Source organism: Solea senegalensis, linkage group LG4 (assembly GCF_019176455.1).
Source record: "Solea senegalensis isolate Sse05_10M linkage group LG4, IFAPA_SoseM_1, whole genome shotgun sequence".
NCBI classification, from domain to species: domain Eukaryota; kingdom Metazoa; phylum Chordata; class Actinopteri; order Pleuronectiformes; family Soleidae; genus Solea; species Solea senegalensis.
The window spans coordinates 8268755-8289355 of record NC_058024.1 but is presented as its reverse complement, the minus strand read 5'-3'; the positions used below and the strand labels follow the sequence as shown (position 1 = coordinate 8289355).

General features: G+C 39.9%; 2 protein-coding genes across 3 annotated transcripts; one reads left to right on the top strand and one right to left on the bottom strand.

The window, feature by feature from the left end:
- Positions 1 to 1314: 1314 nt before the first annotated feature.
- LOC122768153 (vasopressin V2 receptor-like) lies at positions 1315 to 2781 on the top strand. The gene is made up of 3 exons (XM_044023927.1): positions 1315 to 1381; positions 1515 to 2378; positions 2555 to 2781. The coding sequence occupies exons 2-3, from the start codon at positions 1535 to 1537 to the stop codon at positions 2755 to 2757; spliced, it is 1047 nt and encodes a 348-aa protein (XP_043879862.1). The 5' UTR covers positions 1315 to 1381; positions 1515 to 1534; the 3' UTR covers positions 2758 to 2781.
- Positions 2782 to 7272: 4491 nt separating this feature from the next.
- On the bottom strand, positions 7273 to 20294 carry crbn (cereblon). 2 transcript variants are annotated; one of them, XR_006360281.1, is made up of 12 exons: positions 20193 to 20294; positions 19820 to 19932; positions 18967 to 19169; positions 17734 to 17883; positions 15953 to 16115; positions 15025 to 15087; positions 14825 to 14909; positions 14579 to 14694; positions 11828 to 11892; positions 10682 to 10813; positions 7899 to 9137; positions 7273 to 7820 (listed from the first exon to the last, which is right to left on the bottom strand). XR_006360281.1 is itself a non-coding variant. In XM_044023926.1 (11 exons), the coding sequence occupies exons 1-11, from the start codon at positions 20263 to 20265 to the stop codon at positions 8954 to 8956; spliced, it is 1347 nt and encodes a 448-aa protein (XP_043879861.1). In that variant the 5' UTR covers positions 20266 to 20294; the 3' UTR covers positions 7273 to 8953. The 2 variants fall into 2 exon arrangements, 1 of the variants encoding a protein (XP_043879861.1); XM_044023926.1 differs by having other exon boundaries at positions 7273 to 9137.
- Positions 20295 to 20601: the final 307 nt, after the last annotated feature.

Below are 20601 nucleotides of genomic sequence, written 5' to 3'. Positions count from 1 at the left end.
CAGTACTCAGATGTAAGAATGCTATTGCACCCTATGCAACAGAACATATTAAATGTGAGCTCAAAGTCCTGATTGACATCGCTATATTTGCTCACTGCTTTATTATTTATTTTAGGCCTGTGTTCTGCAGCCATAGTATGGGGTTAAATTTGTTCCAATAATATTTGTATATGTGCAGAGGGTGATCCACAGGGAACGGTTCGGGCTCTGTTCCTCTTCACCCTGTACACTGCAGACTTCTCCTACTGGTCTCCCTCCCTGTGGAACCGCCTCCAGATCAACGTGGGGAAACTAAGGAACTGATGGTGGATTTCCGCAGGAGACAACACTCTCCTCCAACACCGGTGAACATCCGGGACATGGACATTGAGATGTTAACATCTTACAAATACCTGGGTGTTCACATAAATAAATAAACTGGACTGGTCTGATCATGCTGCTGCACTTTACAGGAAGGGCCAGAGCAGACTCTACCTGTTGAGGAGACTAAGGTCTTTTGGGGTGCAGGGAGAACTCCTTAAGAACTTCTATGACTCGGTAGAGGCATCAGCCATTTTTTATGGAGTGGTCTGCTGGGGCAGTAGTATCATAGCTGCGGACAGGAAGAGGCTGGACAGACTGATTAAAAAAGCCAGCTCTGTCCTTGGATGTCCCCTGTGGAGGTGGTGGGAGAGAGGAGAATGGCTACCAAGCTATCATCTCTGATGGACAATCTCTCCCACCCCCTGCAGGACACCATCACAGCACTAGGCAGCTCCTTCAGTAACAGGCTGAAACATCCTAAATATCTGAAGGAGCGGTTTTGCTGAACGTTCCTCCTGCAGCTGTTAGACTGTACAACAAACACTGCTCGCAGTAGACCACACATAACCAAGCTGTGCAAGTGCAATACACCTTTACATATTTATACTGTAAATTTCAAGTCCATACTGTGTATATCCTGCTGTCTATAATGTACATTCAACATTCTATCTTTAACTAAGTTGTAAAGCCTAAGTGTTAATATCTTTTGTAATTTTCTTTTATGGTAATGCATGTTTATTACTTATTATCTTTATCTTTACTGTCTTGCTGCTGTAACAATGCAAATTTCCCCACTGCGGGACAAATAAAGGACTATCCTATCTTATCTTATGAAGGCAGGCCTCGTTCAGAGTACAAACCACGAACTCAAAAGCTGGAGGCACATTTTTCACTTTGTAATGAAAAAAATCACAGTGCTGACTGAATGTAAGCTCCACCCACTATCATCCTCGCATACAAAGAGGCATTGCAGCACAGATCTTCCCCTGCACGAGCCTCCTCTCCAGAGATCATTCCCATCCTCAACTTCAACACAACAGAACTTTAACCAAGAGCTGAACAAAAAGTATCTATAAAGGTATATAGAAATAAGAAAAAGCATTGGTGACATGTTTATATTCAGTTTATAAGTCAGTTTATACATTTATACAGCCACAATGTAGATTTTCAACATAACTGGACTATGTCGGTGATGCATGTTTGTCTGTCAGTTGGCAGGTTGAACCGCACAATGCATCCTCTGAATGACAGTGGCTGCGTGGATGAGGAGGATGTGGCGAGAGATGAGACTCTGGCCAAAGTGGAAATCGCGCTTCTCAGTGTCATCTTCGTCACCGCCGCTATCCTCAACACATCCGTGCTCACTGTGCTGTGGAAACAGCGCAAACAGATGTCCAGGATGCGCCTCTTCGTCTTTCACCTGTGCATCGCGGACCTGGTGGTCGCTTTCTTCCAGGTTTGTCCGCAGCTCATTTGGGACATCACGGATAGATTTGTTGGACCGGACCTGGTGTGCCGCCTGGTCAAGTACCTGCAAGTTCTGGGCATGTTTTCATCCACTTACATGATCGTGGTGATGACAGTGGACCGACACCAAGCTGTCTGCAACCCAATGGTGAAGTTCCAGCGGGCGCGCACAAGACTGAACATCCCAGTATGCGTCGCCTGGGGGATTTCTCTGCTGGGCAGCCTGCCACAGGTTTTCATCTTCTCACAGGTCGAAGTTGCACACGGTGTGTTAGACTGCTGGGCCACATTTATCCAGCCATGGGGGCTGCAGACTTACATAACCTGGACCACGCTGGTTATTTTCATTTTGCCTGTTATTGCGATTATTGTGTGCCAAGTACGCATCTTCTGCGCCATACACAACAATCTGTATCAGAAGACCAAGCAGGGAGGCAATGCGGGTTTCCCGCTTCCGTCCAGAGCCAGCAGTGTGGCCGGCATGTCCAGAGCCAGGGTCAAGACGATTAAGATGACTGTGTTTATTGTACTGGCTTATATTGTGTGCTGGGCTCCCTTCTTCACTGTCCAGCTTTGGTCCGCCTGGGACCCTCATGCGCCAAAAGAAAGTAAGTCATAATTTTCGTTATTGTGTTTGATACTTTGTTTTATTTTGTGGTTCCTTTTAAAGATGCGCTCTCAACGTGCGTAATTACGCACAGATTAAATGCGCAATTACACACAGATAATTAAATGTCACTTATTTGCAACATTGTGATACTTCGCACGTTTGTCATTCTTCCAGCAGCGACATTCACCATCCTGATGTTGCTGGCCAGTCTGAACAGCTGTGCGAACCCCTGCATTTATCTTCTGTTCAGCGGCCAGTTTCCGAAAAGGCTGGTTTCACTCTTATCTCGACGGTGGTCCAAGGATCCAATTCACGAGGAGGCGACGTTAGTCAGCACATTGTACATGAGCTTAAAAAATGTCTCTGAGTCCAGATGAGGGCGAAACGTTTCTGGAAAATAGAAAAACATGCAAGAGAGATGTTTTTTCGCGCGGGAAGTCGGTGGTGCTTTGTGAAACTGCTCCTGAGCTCTCGCTCTCTGCACTTGGGCGACTGTTTTTGAACAGAAGAAGCGAGGACAGGAATCATGTGTCTCCTGGTTCTCTGACATGTTGAGCAGGATTGACGATGTGTCACTGAAACAGCAACAAAAAGCAAACTCTGGCTGAAATCTGCGCTCCTCATCTTGTCGGATGTTGACGCACAACAAAAGCGCGCCGTGTTCCCCTGGACTTACTGATGCTCTGCAAAATCATCGTGTTGTGAACTTGTTCTGATTTTGACCGTTAAGAATATTCTTCTTAAGCTTGGACTTCAGAAAACCTTCCATACGGAGACAGTGTTGTTGTTTTGTGTCATCATGGCAAAATTGGTATTTTAGTGAAAGAAACATGTCATTAATAACATAATCAGACATACGTGATGCATCACAGAATGATTGTAGTCATGATTTACCTACTTGTCAACCACATACTGGGGTTGACAAGTTACAACAGCTTGTAATCATATACAAGCTTGAATGGGGAGGTGATCTCACATTGTTGGCATTTACACTGTGTTATATACAATATGTGTTTTCCAATCCATAACTGACACATTACAGAAGTAATGATCACAACAACATTTCAAAGACTATTAGTTGTTTGTGATGAACCACTCATGGTTAGTGTGTGAAATCATTTAGATTAATGCTCTTATTACACTGTAACTGTATTTTTCTTTCTTCTTTTTTTAAAAAAACATGTTATTAATTAATTATAAATGGAAATATATTAGCAATATTCAAGCTTGTGAACAGGGTGCAGTCAGGGAACACCTGGTATAATAAATAAATAAATGTGGTCGCCTGTGATTGTGTGGATATGTCAAACAGTGGTTGCTAACAGCTTTAAGATATTGTTTGTGTTACTGGGGCAGCTACAGTTCAGTTGTGTGACTTTCCTGACAGTATTTACAGAGTCCTCCATAATATTTGGAACAAAGACAATTCCTCTTTGATTATGTCCCTCTGCTTCAAATCCAACCGTTCAGACATGAATAAAGTTCACATTTCAGACTTTAATTCAGGTGTATTAATATACAATGTGGTTTCACTGTGTTGAAATTACAACACTTTAATTCATTACAACACTATGGTGTCATTTCAGGGCACCATAGGGTTGAGGACATTTGGCCTCACATATTATTAGTGCAGGGATAAAGTACCTGTAGGTTTGCTTTTAACCTCTCAAACTTTTTTAGGATCTGGTGTGGCCATTGTTGAAAATGAGGACACTGTGCTAATGAAAGTCAATGAAAGACACAATTATGAGGCTGAATGACAAGAATCAAAACCACCAGAGACATTGGATAAAGCTTGGGTTTACCAAATTCAAATATGTGGAATATCATTAAGAAATTACTCATTAATTACAAAGGGACCAATAACGACTTCTACTGCTAATGACAGAATAATCCTCTTATGTCTGTTTCCACATAAACAGAATAAAGACAAAGTAGATAAGAAGCCTGCAGAAATCTGATGAAAAGTCTTGTGGACAGATGAGCTCAAGATTAGCTTGTATCAGAGAGATGGTGAGTCAAAGGAAGTGCATACGATTGGAAACCTGTCACATCCTCTGTGAAACATGGTGGAGGGTTAGCTTTATCTGCTCAAGTTCCCATAAATGCCTCCATTATACTGCACTGCAAGATAATGATTCCAAAAATACTGAAAGGCAATACAAAACACGTTCTTGAATGACCAAGTTAGGAGCTCTTATTTTGTATTCTCATTAGCAGAGCAGCTATTTTCAGTTATTGTCATGTGTAACCTATTTGAGATGCTATGTTTTATGATGACGTACAATTCTTTTGGTTTTACGGAACATATACTGTAATGCAAAATAAAAGAATGCTTGTATTTTGCTTTGCTAGTGTACTGATGTGTATTTTTTGTAATTAAAGGTTTACAGTGAATGGTTGTTTGTCTCTATGTGATGGACTGGTGATCTGTCCAGGGTGTCCCCCATCTTTCACCCTATGTCAGCTGGGAGTGGCTCCAGTAGCCCATGTGACTATGTGGAGGATAAAGCTGTAGAAGATGAGTGAGTGAACGTTTTTACAGTTGATCTGTAAAATACGGTCCAATTGATATTATATTGAGACTTGGTCTCTTTTTGTGTGATCTTGTCTGGGACTTAAATATGCATGTTTCATGTCAGCTGGACTGCATTCACTGCAGAGATCACACCACCCCTGTCCTCCAGAACCTGCACTGCCTTCACATCTCACAATGTGTCCAGTTCAAAGTCCTCCTCCTTAACTCCATAACCAGGCCTGCTCCTACATCCCAGAACTGCTCTATCCCTACACAGCATCACGCAGCCTCCAGTCCTCAGACTCTAAGCTGCTACAGCCACCACACAGGACCAAACATAGAGCTGGAACTCACTTCTCCAACCCATCCGTGACTGTTCTGACCTCTCCACATTCAATTCACCCCTCAAAACTAACATTTTCAAATTACTTATGTTATGTATGTATGTCTATTTCTTTTCAAAATAATTATCTGATTCGTTCTTTTAATGTAACAACTTAGTTTGTGAAAAGCACTATATAAATAAAAAGTTGTGTTTTTAGGTATGATTGCTGCGATTAGGGAATCACATAAGAGTAAATAATCACATCAACCTGGACTTGCACATGCTCTCCACTGGAAATAAAGGAGCCTAATAAGTGCTTGCATCACTTAATCACACACACAGATGTTCACATGGACGGTCACATGTAAAAAACATGTGATAAACCTCTTGTGTGCTGTAAATGAGAATGTTACAGTCCACAGTAAGACTGTATATGGTCTTGACAAAAGTAATTGCACTTCAGAATCATGTGTGTACTGGAGCACCAGCAGCAGATGGAGTGTGCTCAGCTGTGTGTGGTCAGTTCACTTTTCAACTGGCCTTTGTCACAGCAGACATTTTGACATGTTTTAGCAGGAATCCATGGTAGGATGGTGCCTGAATATCTCTCACCTCACCCTTCCCTTTCAAGCATGTAGGAGAATGTTTAGTTTCTCACACGTTCTTCTTTCTTTGAGAGGACACCCTTATCCTAATCTGTACTTTTATACAAATCTATGAAGTTTTGAAGGCCAGCAGCGCCCTCTGCAAACAAACTTATCATTACAACTGCTCCTATAGCCTCTCCTCTATTTCCACCTATTTTCTTTCCCCTATCCTTCACTCCCTTATTTTCTCCTTTCATCTCAACCTTAGGAGACAGATGGCCGTACGTCTACGATTCTGAGTCTGCTTCTGCCCAAGAAAAGTAAAAAAAAAAGTATTTTTTCTCTCGACTGAACTGTGTCATGTCCTTGTGTGACCTATTGCATTTCTCATTGTCTCTAGAATGTTGTAAAGTCTCAACCTTACTGTTTTTAAGTACCTTGGGATGCTGCATTTTGTGACTTTGTGCTTTAGAAAAAAAAAGGATTTGATTTGATCTGTAAGGTGTGGATCAGACCAAACTGAAACACAATCAAACAATTTACTTTATATTCCTCGTAGTCCAGAGCCTCAGGAACAGGAAAAGATGGAAATCAAGCTATGAGTCCTCACTGAAGGTTGGACATTAACACTAATTTACAGAACAGAAATACTACACCAAAGATACACAGCACAAAAAAGCCATTCAGGACAAGGAGTGACAATGAAAGTGATAGTTGTTCCTGTTTTGAAGCATCACATTTGTTCTAATGCTGTTATTTGATAGTAAAAAAAATAAATTTTCATGTTTCTGTTCCACTTATATAGCCCAGTAAGAGCCATTTTCTGATATTATTTTGGTGTTGGGAATCATTGCACAAGAAGATTTAGGTCAAGGGCTTTTTGGAGGATGAGTGGCTTTTTATGACCACATATATAAGCTATACATATATCCATCCATCTTCTACCACTTTATCCTCCACGTGAGGGTCGTGGGGGTTGCTGCACCAATCTCAGTTGATATTGTACACCCTGAACAGGTCGCCAGTCCATTACAGGGCCACGTAGAGACAAACAACCACCTCTCACACCTATGGTCAGCGTGTCCAGAATATGCAGAAAGACCCTTGTTTCAACTTGGTTGTGAACCTGGGTCTACATGCTGCAAAGGCAAGAATGCTAACCACTATGCCAACCGTGTGGCCCTAAGTTATACATATATTACAAAATTGTTTAAGTTGATCAATTTGTTAATCAGAGCTCATGGATCTGTGCCAGAGACTACATGGGGGCATTGGTAGCTCAGTGGTAGAGAGAGTTGTCTTTCGAGTGTGGTGGTGGGCTCGATTCCTGGCCCTGCTAGTCTACATGCTGACGTGTGCTTGGGCAATACACTTTGCTTGTGTAAAGCAGCTTTGAGTGGCCAAGATAAGCAGAGTGCTATATAAATACAGACCAAAACATACATTTCATTTTTGGAGACAATTATGTGAAGCATCTCTTTTAATGTTTGAGTGGATACAAGTCTATTGAACACCCAATTCACTGATATGACAGAATATAATCAAAAGAGGGTTACACCAGATTTTACTGAGGCAAAAATAATGTAATGATACAACATCAGGGTTGAAGATGGGAAATAAATCATTTGAAAAAGGTGAGATGCTGATTTCATAAAGTGGAAGTCAATTTATATTTTCATGACGTGTCAGTACAACTCAAAACCACACTGTGTTTATGTCATTATCGGCGGTGTAAATGGTTCCTTTTTAAATAAAGAAAAAACCAAAAAATAAATTTTTGGAAAGAAACGTGGCTTTAATGAAGACAGATGTGGTGAAATAGGTTTATGGCAAAGAGTTTCATATTTGTCCTGAAGATATGAATGGAAATATTCTAATTTAATTCCCTCTGAGACAGCTTTAACTAAAAGTCAAACTTTTTGTTTCAGAACAAATGTCAAAATCCCCCTAAGTAGACACACCGGCACCTTCAGCTGTTTTCTGATGCCAAGATTATTGTCCCACAGTTCTCTTAGACTTGATTGACAGTAGAATGTATGCACACATTTGCCTGGACTTTGCAACAAAGTCTCAAAATAAAATCCCAACAAAGTCTGAGAATCCTGCAAACCAATAAGAAGCCTGAAAAACATAACTTAAATCAAAATCTCTTCACCAGCCTCTCATTCACATCAGGACACTGGAGCATCGGCACAGCACTTCAACAATATAAAACAAAATCAACAAAGAAGGGTAAGCACTTCTCCCTCCAAGTCTTGAAACAAAACAGTCTGCCACGAGAAACCAAAACATCTCAGACTTTTACCAGAGATAAATCTCAGTTCCTGATTCACATCACCTGACAATAAAATGAGCTTAAGTTGAAGACAAATCTGACACCGATCATATCTACTATAAGACACATTATCATTATTGTTTTGTGAATTACGTAAAAACCAGTGATGATAAAAACAGCAGTGTCTCCACACATGAATGCGTATGCGGAATAAATGTTTCCAAATACATCCAATCAATTCCAAGAGTCCAAATATCTCAGGCCTTTCATGACAGATCGACACGTACACAAGTGCACCGTTATTCAAACAGCTTCCTCCACTGACACATGACAGCTGAAATTACAGGAAACACACCTGAGAAACCACAAATGGATATGAGAGCTATGTGGATTAACTGCTTGTTGATAGGATGGTTTTCACAACAAATCGATGATTGCTATCGCCGTTAGCTAATGATGATCCCAACTAACATGCAGTCACACTCTCCAGTATAAGGAGGAAATTAGACAGTAAGCGTAGCTTTTGTGTTTCTGTATGTGTAACTACCACAGGAAAAGAGGGGAGCAGCATGCTGAGATGTTTCCACATGACAAATAATCAATCTCTTCTATCTGCTGTTCTTCATTACCTTCTCACTTTATCACAGTGTTCACCACTGCCTCCACATTTTGAGAACAATTGTTGCCTCCGTCCTGTTTCTGGTTTGCTCGTAGAGTGCCATTTAAAGGCCAACTGACCTTTTTGAGAATATGATGGATTTGCTGCCAGGGGTGACGGGAGGTGTGAGATGCAATCATTACTACAAGTAATTGCAGCGAGAGAGAGTGGCAAAAGATTTAGGCTCAGGGTGGTGTAGCAGACGGATAGTCACAGGCAGAAAAGGCGAGAGCCCTCCCTCCCCTCCTCCCCCTCTCCCTGGGGAATACGAGGAAGCATAGCAGACCGGGTCAGACCCCAGAAACGAGGTGGAGACAAGTCCTTCTGGGTGGCTGTGAACTTCCAACCCATGTGAGATCTGCAGTTTCGGCACTGCGCAATTGTCCAGGCGTACCTGAGCAAAGAGCAAAGCTTTGTTTTGTTTTTTTACAATCACCACCAAACACATTCAGAAAACTATAAAAGAAATTCACAATAAATTGTAAAAAAAATATATATATACTTGTGTATACTATGATTCGGACTATATTTTTTCGTGCCATTCCTGTCTCACCTAATATTAATTTGACTAGGTAAACTAGCCATTTTTCATCCTTTTATTTGCCTTCTGCTTGTCTATCATCTGTGTAAATGTGTAACTGTGTGTTCTTAATCTCTTAAATCTGGTTAATAAAAAAAATTAAATACATTTATAAAATATACACACACAAATCTCAAGCAAAAAGCCAATATATTTCTGCTAGTTATTTAGTGACAGGTTCTGGACCTGATCCAAAAACATGACGCGGTAAAAATCAGCTATGACACATACTGGACTGGTGCATTCATTTGTGTCTCCTACTAAAGACCAAAATCACAGTGTGCATGATGTTCTCAAAGCAACACACCACAATCTCATCATCAAATACTGCAGGTAGTTTTGGATCCTGCTCTTAAAAGCCACATCAAACAAAGGCGCAAACACAGTGAAATGTAATCTTCATACCAAATCAGGTCATCTCTGACTGAAGATGCTTCCACAGTGATATTATATGGATTATTGTATGAGGAATATTGACACTAAAGCCGATAGTCAATATACAATAAAACCTATGAAAATGTTGAATGAGAACTCTTTCTCCTTTCTGTTTTTTCTCCGACTGTAACATTGATTCTTTTGAAATATCAACTGTTAAGCTTTGAAGATCCATGTGTAATGTATAAAACCTTACATGGCACCACCTGCACTGAATGAATACCTTGAGAGACACTGTAAGACAATTTTTAACCAGTTTATAAAGGTGCTTTAGAAATTGGAATTATTATTATTATCGTTATTATTATTATTGTTATTATCATTAATATTACATTGTCTCAACTTTAGGCAATAATGTGCAATGTTCAGTCCTTACTGGTATTTTATAGTTGTTTATACTGTGTTTTATGTCTATCTGTGGCTGTACTGTCTACACATGTTAATGTGTAACTAGGTGTATTTATGTGCTCATACACTGCCTGGCTAAAAATAAAGTCTCCACCTAAGAAAAAAAGGGTCACACTCATTCGTTCGACCGCCTTTAGCTTTGATTATGGGACTCTTTTGCTGTGGCATTGCTTCGATAAGATTCTGCAATGTCACAAGATGTATTTCTGTCCAGTGTTGCATTCATTTTTCACCAAGATCTTGTATTGATGATGGGAGAGTCAGACCACTGTGCAAACCCTTCTCCAGCACATCCCACAGCCAAACGTGTTCATACATCAACGTGACAAGCACATTCAGATTCAAATGAGTATATGGCTACAATATGCCTCCTTTGTATGTGAACATCCATTAAAGTGTAAATAAAAAATGTACAGTGTCTATTGATAATCTTTAGTTGTTATTTCTTAAAGCATTGAAAGGCACAGTCAGTCTATTTACAGTGAGTTTTGTTGTGTTGTATTATTAAAAGTTACCCGGGAAACCAGCTGTGTAGTGTGGATGGTCTGCCGAGCAGGTTGAGATTGTTGGCTTTGTAGACGGTCAGGGTTTCATGGACGTAACCGTGAGGGTTGACATATGCTGCCATGGGGCCATACAGAGACAAGCTGCAGAGAGAGACTGTATTTAAGACAGCATTAAGAGGTATAACATTTCCTTACAAAAGGCAAAGTTTAAGTTCCAGTGTGTAACTTCTATTACCAAAACACTGCAGCTACTCTCTCCACTGCCCCTAATCTGGAAATCCTCAGACAAAAGGTCTTAAGGTGTTTTGCAGTGAGTGTGGGACAAATGCAGTACTCACCACAAGTCACATATTACAGTACACAACAGTGTGTGAGTCTGCATGCGTGTGAGTCTGTGTGTTGAGATGCAGAGCAGGGACACTTATGCTCATGCACTTTTGTTGCTAGTAGAATATCAGCTTCTCAATAATAAAAAAAAAACCCAAACAAACCAGAAAATTCTAAGCAACCCAACATTTAATGATTTTTGTCCTTCAGTAAATAAAATAAACAGACTCTGTGTTGCAATAACATTAAAAATGAGATTAATATCTCAGACAGGGAAATTATTCTAAAATGTTACATTAAAAAATCTGGATTCAGCTACATTTGTGACATTACCACTAAATCAAATGATTAATTGTGTGATATGCTGCTTATTATGCGGAATGCAGCTCTCAGCTCTGTGTTTTAGTTACCTGCCAGAAGCAGGACCAAATTTATGTGTCACTATAAAAGGCATCAGTTTATGGAACTATAAACAGAACAGCCAAGCAGGCAGAACATTGACAGAACAGCCAAATAATCAAAATCACCCTTTTTTCCTTTCGGCATTTTCCTCTCTAGGGGTCGCCACAGCGGATGAGCCGCATATTTGAGATGAGATTTTAACACCGGATGCCGATCCTGACACAATGTGCATAATTGCTTTAAAAAAACAGTTGTTTGGTTTTCATAGCCTTTTATATGTACTTTATATGGCAGCCAGTTGAGTTCCAGCTTTTGGGAAAGGGAGGGGTGAGTGCAGATGTGTCTCACAAGTAGACATCATTAATTCTTACACACTGGACTTTCAAACAAAATGACATCACAAAAAAAAGGACGACTTTGCTTCACCTGAAGATCTCGTTCTTCGTGGTGATTTCTGTGTCCTGGCACTGCTTACAGCACAGTGACGTGCACTGAGGAGGAAAGATGATAACTGTTAACAGGTTACTGCATGGAGCAGTGATGTAGTACTCGAGACAGGTCTCGAGACCGATTTCTGCTTTCTCTGACTCGTCTCGAACTTGTTCCTTCAAAGACTCGGTCTTGACTCGGACTCGGACCACAGTATGAGGAGAAGGACTCAGACTCAGACCGAGTCCTCGAGACCAACGCATTTTTTTATGTTCATGTTATGTCCTAACTATGATTAAAAAAGTCAGGGTGGGCTTAACATGTTGATGACAGAGCAGCACTGTTGAAGCAGTTTATAAAAAATAGGCAGAAGATGATGCATGTGGTAGGAATGTTTTAATGATAGTAAAAGCATAGTCCATATTAAGACGTTAAGACTGCTCCTCTAAACAATTCCCAATCTAGCTTAGTCTGTAGGCCTAACTGTTGATTATTAACTGGGGTGAAACTAAATCATGAATATGAAAACTGTTTTTATGGTCTTGGTCTCGACTCGGACTTGCTTTCTCAAAGACTTGGTCTTGACTAGGACTCAACTGTATTTGAAAACCAACGGACTTGGTCTCGACTCGGTCTCGACCCTTCAAAGACTCTGTCTTGACTCGGACTCGGCATAGGCGTCTCGTCCCCATCACTGGCATGGAGATATCAAAAGTGCTTGGCACACATATTATTGTTCTCATTGAAGATGCTATAATCACAAAAAACAGGTCATGTGCAGAGTGGAGCCTTTAAATCGGTGTGGTTATTTTTTAGCTTTATGTGTGTGATTAGGTCAAAGTGACAATGGCCCAATGTTGTGGTCTCAGGACTTTGACAGTCTTTACCGATTTTGAGAAAACCGAAAAAAACAAAAAAAACGGAAAAACTTTTTTACCGAAAAAGTTTTTTTTTTATGATGACTGAGAGACGGGGATCACACATTTAACGACTGAACCTGATGATTTGTCAAACTAACTCTTGAAGAAACTCTCGTGAGAGTCTACGAGAGCAAAAAAGAATAAAAGACGAGTATGGGTGGAGTCGTGAAGTCATGGAGTCATGGAGGAGTCGACATTGGCATCGTTGTTTAGATATTCCCACAACTTCCTGTCGTCTTCTGATGCTATTTCCTGTGTCCCACCTACTCTCTTTCATTAGCCATTGGCAGCATGTGTTTGCAGTTGGTTGGTAATTGCGTCCAGAGTAGGCTCAAAAACAAAGCAAACATGTTGGACTGTGACTGAGGTCAGGTAATTTACCCTCACACACTTGCAGATTCTAGTCTTTACGCTTCACACACTCACAGATTTCTGTCTACTGTCCCCAACTAGTGCTGACTGGAGCAGACTCTGCCAAGCTGTGAATCGTGGGTAAGATGGGGCAAAAAAAATCTTGTAGTGTGTCCCCAGTTTAAGACCCTCATGAAACAATTTCACAGATGATGATACTGAAGGAAAAACAACGGTTACTGCAGCCATAGCCAAACTATTTTAACTTTTTCATAAAAAAAAAAAAAAAGAAATATCGAGCACCAGCTCCAGAGGGACTGAAATCCTTCATTATGCAGTCATTATATCATTACTTTTCATGATAGTAATAATTTCAAAATCCTTGCTGTATGTATGTGTTTTCTGTTTTTTTTTTATTTAATTCTCTTGACACAGTCTTCTTTAAGTTTGATATATTGTCTATGACGTGGTGTTTTAGGTGTAAACAATCTGTTTTTTTGGTTTATTTCTAATGTCTGCAATGATCTGCACCACAGGATGTGAGGTATTTCAAGAATTTCAACAGAACCCTTTTTTCCTCTCTATTAAACTTTTTAAAGAGGAAATCATCATGGGGCCGACACTTCACAGCACTCCATCTCGACAACCGCCAGACATTTCTAGGTCTACAGTGGCTAAAAACAGGCTGTGTCTGCTCTGACACACATGACTGAGTTAGACAAAGGATGATAAAGGCCAGACTACTTAGTGTTGTTTGTATTAAAAAATGAATTTAAGAAGAGGGGAGAGGAGAGGACATCTCCAGTTGGGTAAAAATTACCCATCAGGTGGAATTAAGTCCTTCAAACGGCACTTGGCTATAACCACTCAGCACAATGCAAGCTGCTGCTGCTGCTGCTGCTGCTGCTGAATAAATACTCCTTTGATAATGATACAGCCTGATTTATATAGTATGTGGACTATTTATTTATGAAAAGTCCTTGTTGCAGGTATACAATTTAAATGTTTTTGCTTGTTTTGCTTAAACAATTCCCAAAACACTTTTGGTTGTGAAGGTCAACAGTGCGCTGACATGTTGCAGCAACAACAAATCTTCAGCTCCTGTCAGATGTGGCTAAATACACCAAAAGAACAAAGCAGCAAACAGACACACTCCGCTTAGTCTAAGGCTGGGCCTTATTACACAAGCCAGACCTGTGGCTGCAGGGACAGATCTGTAATTCCTTCTGCTTTAATAAAAGAACCCCCTGTTCTCAAAATTGTTGTGGGTAATCATTTTTGAAACTAAGCAGAGAGAATGAGCTTCCTGTATATCTGAATAGTCACATGATATAGGTTTGCAGGTGTGGATGCAGATTGCTTTTATCTGAAAATAACATTTTCAAATGAAGATGTAGTACTATGAATGTAGCCAAAGGCGACTAAAAAGCAAGTGTGCTGGAGAAGAGAGGTGGAGTTACTGGAAATCTTTCCTTACCCGGTCCATGATGTCCAGTTCACAGCGGAGTCTCTGGATGGCACTACCTATTTTCAGCAGCTGAAGGCGCAGAGCGTTGTCTATAGGCAGACAGGCCGCCACTCTGTAGGAAAAGTCTGACAGAAACCAGACAAGAGAAAGGAGGGATGAAAGGAAGGAAGTACTAGGAACACAAACAAAGAGGTGGACATGTACGTGTGTGTATGCGTCTGTGATCCATCTGTAATAAACTGAACAGAGGCTGACCTACGACGTTCGTAGGGAGAGAGTCATCCCTCAGATTCTCGTCCCATTCGTGGAGCTGTTTCTTCACTCTGTTCATGAGCGACTCCTGTGAGGTGGAACAAAGGAGAAGGAAAAAAAAACATGGTTTACATTCACTTCTGGGCTGTGTTTATGTATAAAGGAAATTCCAGGCATCGCACACAGGCTGATGATTTACTCACAGAGTCATAGAGCGCATAGACCCAAGGTGGCCATGATGTCAGACTGGCACAGTGAAACTTCCTCTGTGATGAACATCAGGCAAGCATCAGTGAATTAAATCCAAACTTAACCTGATCATTAATAAACTACCTGTACAATTACACCATATGGTCAGAAACAGCATGTGGACAGATGTTAGTAGCCCTAAGCGAAATGGCCAAAAACTTTACCACAATGAAGATAATCAACTTTCTACAAATCAGATGTAAAACATTCACAATAAGTATGTGTATATCATTAAGTTATATAGTGTTATTGTCAACATCAGTAAAGGCCTTTTCCCTGCTGCTGATTATCACTGCAGCTGCAAACATCCCCTTAAAATACATACATTTTTAGTTTGTCTGACAGTTTTGAAAAATTAGTCATTAGTCATTGCTCGTTAACTAGGTTAAAGGGGCTATACGTAAGAGATGAAACTAGAGTTGTAAAACAGGTACTAAAATAGAGACCAAACAATCCTCCACAAACAAAATAATGCCCATACACATGATGCAGGTCCCACACTAGTAATTGAAAGTGGGAATAAACTGACTGCACTATTGTTGTCAATGAAGCCAGTATATCAACATGCTTCCTTTATCTCTGATGACATATCATTATAATTTTTACATACAGCTCCATTAAAATTTTGAAATATTTGATAAATATATTATTGTTTTCATTGGTAGAGTTGCATTCATTCATCGTGCATTTGTTTGATTCATTATGATGTGAACATACTGTATTTGGGCTTTACACTGACGGTGAAACTTGAGGGTACAAGAATTATACATAAATTGATAGTTTATGGAAACGTTTTTTTTACTTTGTGGGGAAAAAATACAAGTCTCCCATTCTGAAGTATATAATATTGCACAGTGCTGTGTTTTATGTGTCGAGTCTGACCTGTTGGTAGTTATTCCACCAGCACTGGGCCTGTTTGCAGGTCTGCGTGGGGGGTTTGGAGGATGGGTGCATGTGGAGCCTGGACAGAGGTGTTAGCTGCACGGCAGAGAGAGGATCTGGAAGGATTCGTTCAGGAAGGATCTGTACTTTGGCTTGTCTGATCCTGGAAAATAAAACGATAATAATAGGCTGTAAACCAACAGAAAGGGAAGGAGAGCAATATGAAAGATGTCATGTGAAACCAAATTAAACTGGGATTAATAATGGATTAAACAAAATGTATTATATATAAAATACATATTCCAATATCTTGTTAGACTGATTGGATGTTTTCAATTGAATGCAGTCAGCCGAACTAGGCTCCAGCTCCCTCTAGGACTCTTAAAGGATAAGCAGTAGACATGCTGTGATGCATCATCCTCCACATAATTTCAATATGTGGGTAACTTAAAATAAGACAACGTGTCCCACGAGATCAGAATATTCCAGTTAGCATTGGTAGTGAAATGTATTTAATTCAACACATTCCACCCCCTCAATTCTTTCTTTCTCAAAAATAATATTTTATACTCATTTTCATGGAATCCAAAAACAGCAGTTTCAACAGAAACAATATTTAATTGAATCATGTTTCGACTTAAAATGTCTTTTAGTGACAGTAGAGGTGTGACACAAAAAATAGCATAATTTACCATAAGTGGTAAATGATGAGGTGTGATGTCATGTGATAAACTTTGCAGGGGACTCTTGATCAGTAACTTGACCTTGAATGGGGTTTTAGCTAAATTAAGTTTTTAATCGGATATGGTGTCACAATGGACACATTCGAAATTCATATGGTAGAATTGTGTGGTATCTATCTGCATTATTATTGTTTCTTTTATTCTATAATTCCTTGAGACATGTGAAACATGTATGGCAATAGGAAACAAAAAAAATGTGAAAAGATTTACAGCATTTTAAATAATGACAACGACATACAGTAGCTGGCTTCAGTTCAGACAAAATTCAGACAATACTTCTGGGGAGGCCACAGCAACTGATTCCATTTGACTGAGTGGTATCCTAAAAGCTACACTTAGCATGTCCAGGACAAGAGAATTATGTCCAGCAATTTGTGTGCATTATATAATAACTTAATGTCGACTCACTTTTATAGACAATAAAACTCAACTTTTCCCTCAGCAACTGTTAATGTAGACAGACTTATTCTATAATATGAATTCAACAATTAGATGAGCAGCAGTTTTGCTTCACAATTCATTGTAACATGCACTTATTTGAGTAACACACTTATTATGCATTTGTTGGAATAGCAGCTACACTCCACAATAAATTATTTATTTTAGGAGTATTAACTCTATTTTTTCAATTCAGTCTATGAAGTTGATCATGTGAAGAGTTAGTCTGTCCTTTAGCTGTGATCTATGACCAATACCAGCACTGGATTTGAGTTATCTTGATCAACATTCAGATTTTATAGTGGTCCCCAAGAAATGGTTGATGAGAAACAGGCTCAGATGATGCAATACCTGAAATATCCTTTTAAATTCATTGCATGACACACTACCAGTTTTCTAACATGTCAGGAATTTGATCACAGGTATCACATTGATCAAATTCTTGTTTGAATCAGTCCTTGACGTGATAATGGAGGTGAAAACCTATACGACCCAGTCTCATGAAAGCCACAAGCTTACTTTGTGTAAGAAAGATGGCACAATGTTAATGCCTTGATTCAGTCTCACAGGAGTCATAATGTTTGGGCAATTTCTACTTACCCATCTGCTTGAGTTCTTATCTCATGGACCTTGAATCTCTGCCTCCCCACAGCTTTCACTTTGACTGTTTCAATGCCATACTCGTGTTCTTCCCGGTATGCATAGATTTCAGCTGTCGTTCCAAACTCTGCCTCTGTCTCACCTGCATCACTGCAGATATACAGATATCACACCAAGCTATTAAAATTACACTTGAACATTTAAAAGCATACCCTGGTGATTAAGCGCTTTACTTTCATGAGGTTATGGACTCATAAAAGACAGATTTTATTAAGTCAAAGTGACATTAAAATACATGGATTCCAATATGTATTTCCATGCCCACATTGAAATTACTGGATCCTACCTATGCCATGCATTATGGTAGCCCATTTTCATGAATGCTTGTTTCTCATACAGTTTGAAACACAGACCTTCCAAATTTGATAAATGTGATCATTTCTGCACTGAAGCAGAGTGACCACTGATGACAGGTCTAAGATTTTAAAGGACCTGTTAAGACCTAGCATTAACATCTGTCCTGAGAGATCTGATCACACTGTAAATTAGGACTGTTCACAACTGGAATTAGGTTGCCTGTAACCACAAGATCAAACTGGTTTTACTCGCCTTGTATTCAAATACACACCAACATACTGTTTATTTGCAAGAATAAAATGTTACTTTAAACAAGTCTGACTGTACAGATATTTTGTGCATCTGTGTATGTTTGCGTGTTTCAATGTGAGTGACAGAGGGAGACGGAAAAGAGTGAGGAGATGCTTGATTCTGTAACGTCAGACAAGCTTTTAACCATTAGAAAAATAAATCATGAGTTGATTGTCAGTGTCACTAATGAGCACTGAGAAGTGTTAACAATGTTGTGGAACTGCGACAGGTCAGACTATTTATGCTGGGGAGGTGGTAAACAATCTGTCCTGAGGATAAATTATGTTAATGAATGTCACCACATGCATCCTAAAACCATGTCCAAATTATTTTTCTTTGTGATCTGAATGTTATTGGATCAGTCACAAAGGATGTTAATACCAGGCAGGAATGTTATCAAAGAAGCTCCCTCATAAAAGTGTCATAAAAGATAGGAATGGCTCTGCTACTGCAGGCAGACTAAAATAGATAAATGCATGAAATCATCAGTCTCTATTTAACAGACACAGTGTTTGCCATTCATTACATCAGTGCATGCTTTGATCAACATCTTCTACAGAGGTTATTTGCACCATGGCCACCTACCTGTGTGCGAGCACTGCAAAGGTGCGATCCTTCTGAATGACGGTCCTCATCATGCTGACCTCTTGTGGCATGAAGAGCTGTAGAGGAAGTGTCTGGCCTGGCACCAGCATCACAGCCGTGAGTGGCAGCACAGGAATTGTCTGACAACTGTCATCATCATGGACTGTTCGGCCGTGAAATTCCTCCATGTCTGAACCCAAATACTGCAAAGGCCGTATTTGGCCAGAGGTCAGTGTCAATACAGCAGATTCATTGCCAAGTAGGTATTAACATACAGGGAATTTGCTTTGGTATTTTGGTGCAGAACAAACACAGATAGAAAATATAGAGTAAAAATATTCAGGATCAATAGAGATTAAAGCAAATTTAGGAAAATAGTTACATTTTAAGAATTAGAGAAGACAATACAATATAAAATGCTGCTAAATGAACATCTCTGCAGGATATGCAAATACGTACAAGTACGGCAGTTGCAGTGCAGAACAGATATGCATGGGTGTGAGCATTAATGTCTATGAGGAGGATCTGAGTAGTCTTGTTGATGCGGGGGAAGAGACTATAACACAACATGACTAGTAGCTGCACAAAATTCAGTGATACATTAACAAACAATACAGCTAAACACACATAGACACATTCTTGAAAAGCATTCTTAGTGAAGACACTAAGACAGATTGCATTCCGACCCTAAACTGTAATACCACAATTATAGGTAACTATTTACCTAAATTAAACTGACCCTCAGAGCCCTGTGAAGTTGTGTGCACCAGTTGTCATCAAACAGATGACGGATGTACAGACACAAGGTTAAAGGTGAGTGGTATTAAATGTGCAGAAAGCTATTATTACTCACAGAATGTGATGTGGGAAGACTGGGGTCAAACGTAATTATGTTGGGCTTCTCTGCCTCTTCACTATCTCGGTCTTCAGTCTCCATGTCATTTTCCTCCTCCTCTTCCTCATTATCTGTCATGGCACAAGCACAAAAAAGGCACTCAGAGAGGCCAGTTAGCCCCGCAGGCGTTGCCTAACCAAAGCTAAACAAGTCACTCGAATGCTAAAACGAAAAAGGAAAAGAAAGCGAAACAACCAGGTTAAAAATGTGCCAGTCAGGACAGTGACTGGCCTGTGGTTTAACCGTGTTAGCTGCCTGTGAAGCGGAGAAAGAGATATACTCTCCGCTGGTGAAACTCGGTTTATGTTGCGTTGGTTAATTAAATTGATACCTGGTAAAACTTGTAACTGGTTCCCCATGTTATCGTTAATATTGTCCTCGCCTCCACCCCTGTCGTCAGCCATATCCCTGTGTTTACAATTCTGACTCTTCCTCTTCTTCTACGGTGTATTCAGTGTGAGACGTTGAAGCGACCCACAGCGCCCCTCTCTGTAACAAGAGTCAACTGCATAAACTATGGATTATTCGGTAAATCAGCACTGTGAAAAAACTGTGCGAGTATAGTTATGGAAAAATGACTACAAATGGTAGTGCAAAGACGTCCAAGCAAGTGACACATAACATTTAGTTGTTGAGTCTTAGTTATGAACATGGAGTAAAAAAATCATCCTGACTGACCACATTAGAGCTACCTAGCAGTGTTGACTTGTGTTTGCTGATCAAATTGTTAAATCACACCC

Excerpts from the sequence above, each read along its gene's own strand:
- LOC122768153 (XM_044023927.1), top strand. The coding sequence starts at position 1,535 with ATGCATCCTCTGAATGACAGTGGCTGCGTGGATGAGGAGGATGTGGCG. Across the intron at positions 2,379-2,554 it reads CCCTCATGCGCCAAAAGAAA|CAGCGACATTCACCATCCTG; the intron begins GTAAGTCATAAT and ends TCATTCTTCCAG.
- crbn (XM_044023926.1), bottom strand. The coding sequence starts at position 20,265 with ATGGCTGACGACAGGGGTGGAGGCGAGGACAATATTAACGATAACATG. Across the intron at positions 19,933-20,192 it reads CCAGTTACAAGTTTTACCAG|ATAATGAGGAAGAGGAGGAG; the intron begins GTATCAATTTAA and ends GTGCCATGACAG. Across the intron at positions 10,814-11,827 it reads ACGAAGAACGAGATCTTCAG|CTTGTCTCTGTATGGCCCCA; the intron begins GTGAAGCAAAGT and ends CTCTCTCTGCAG.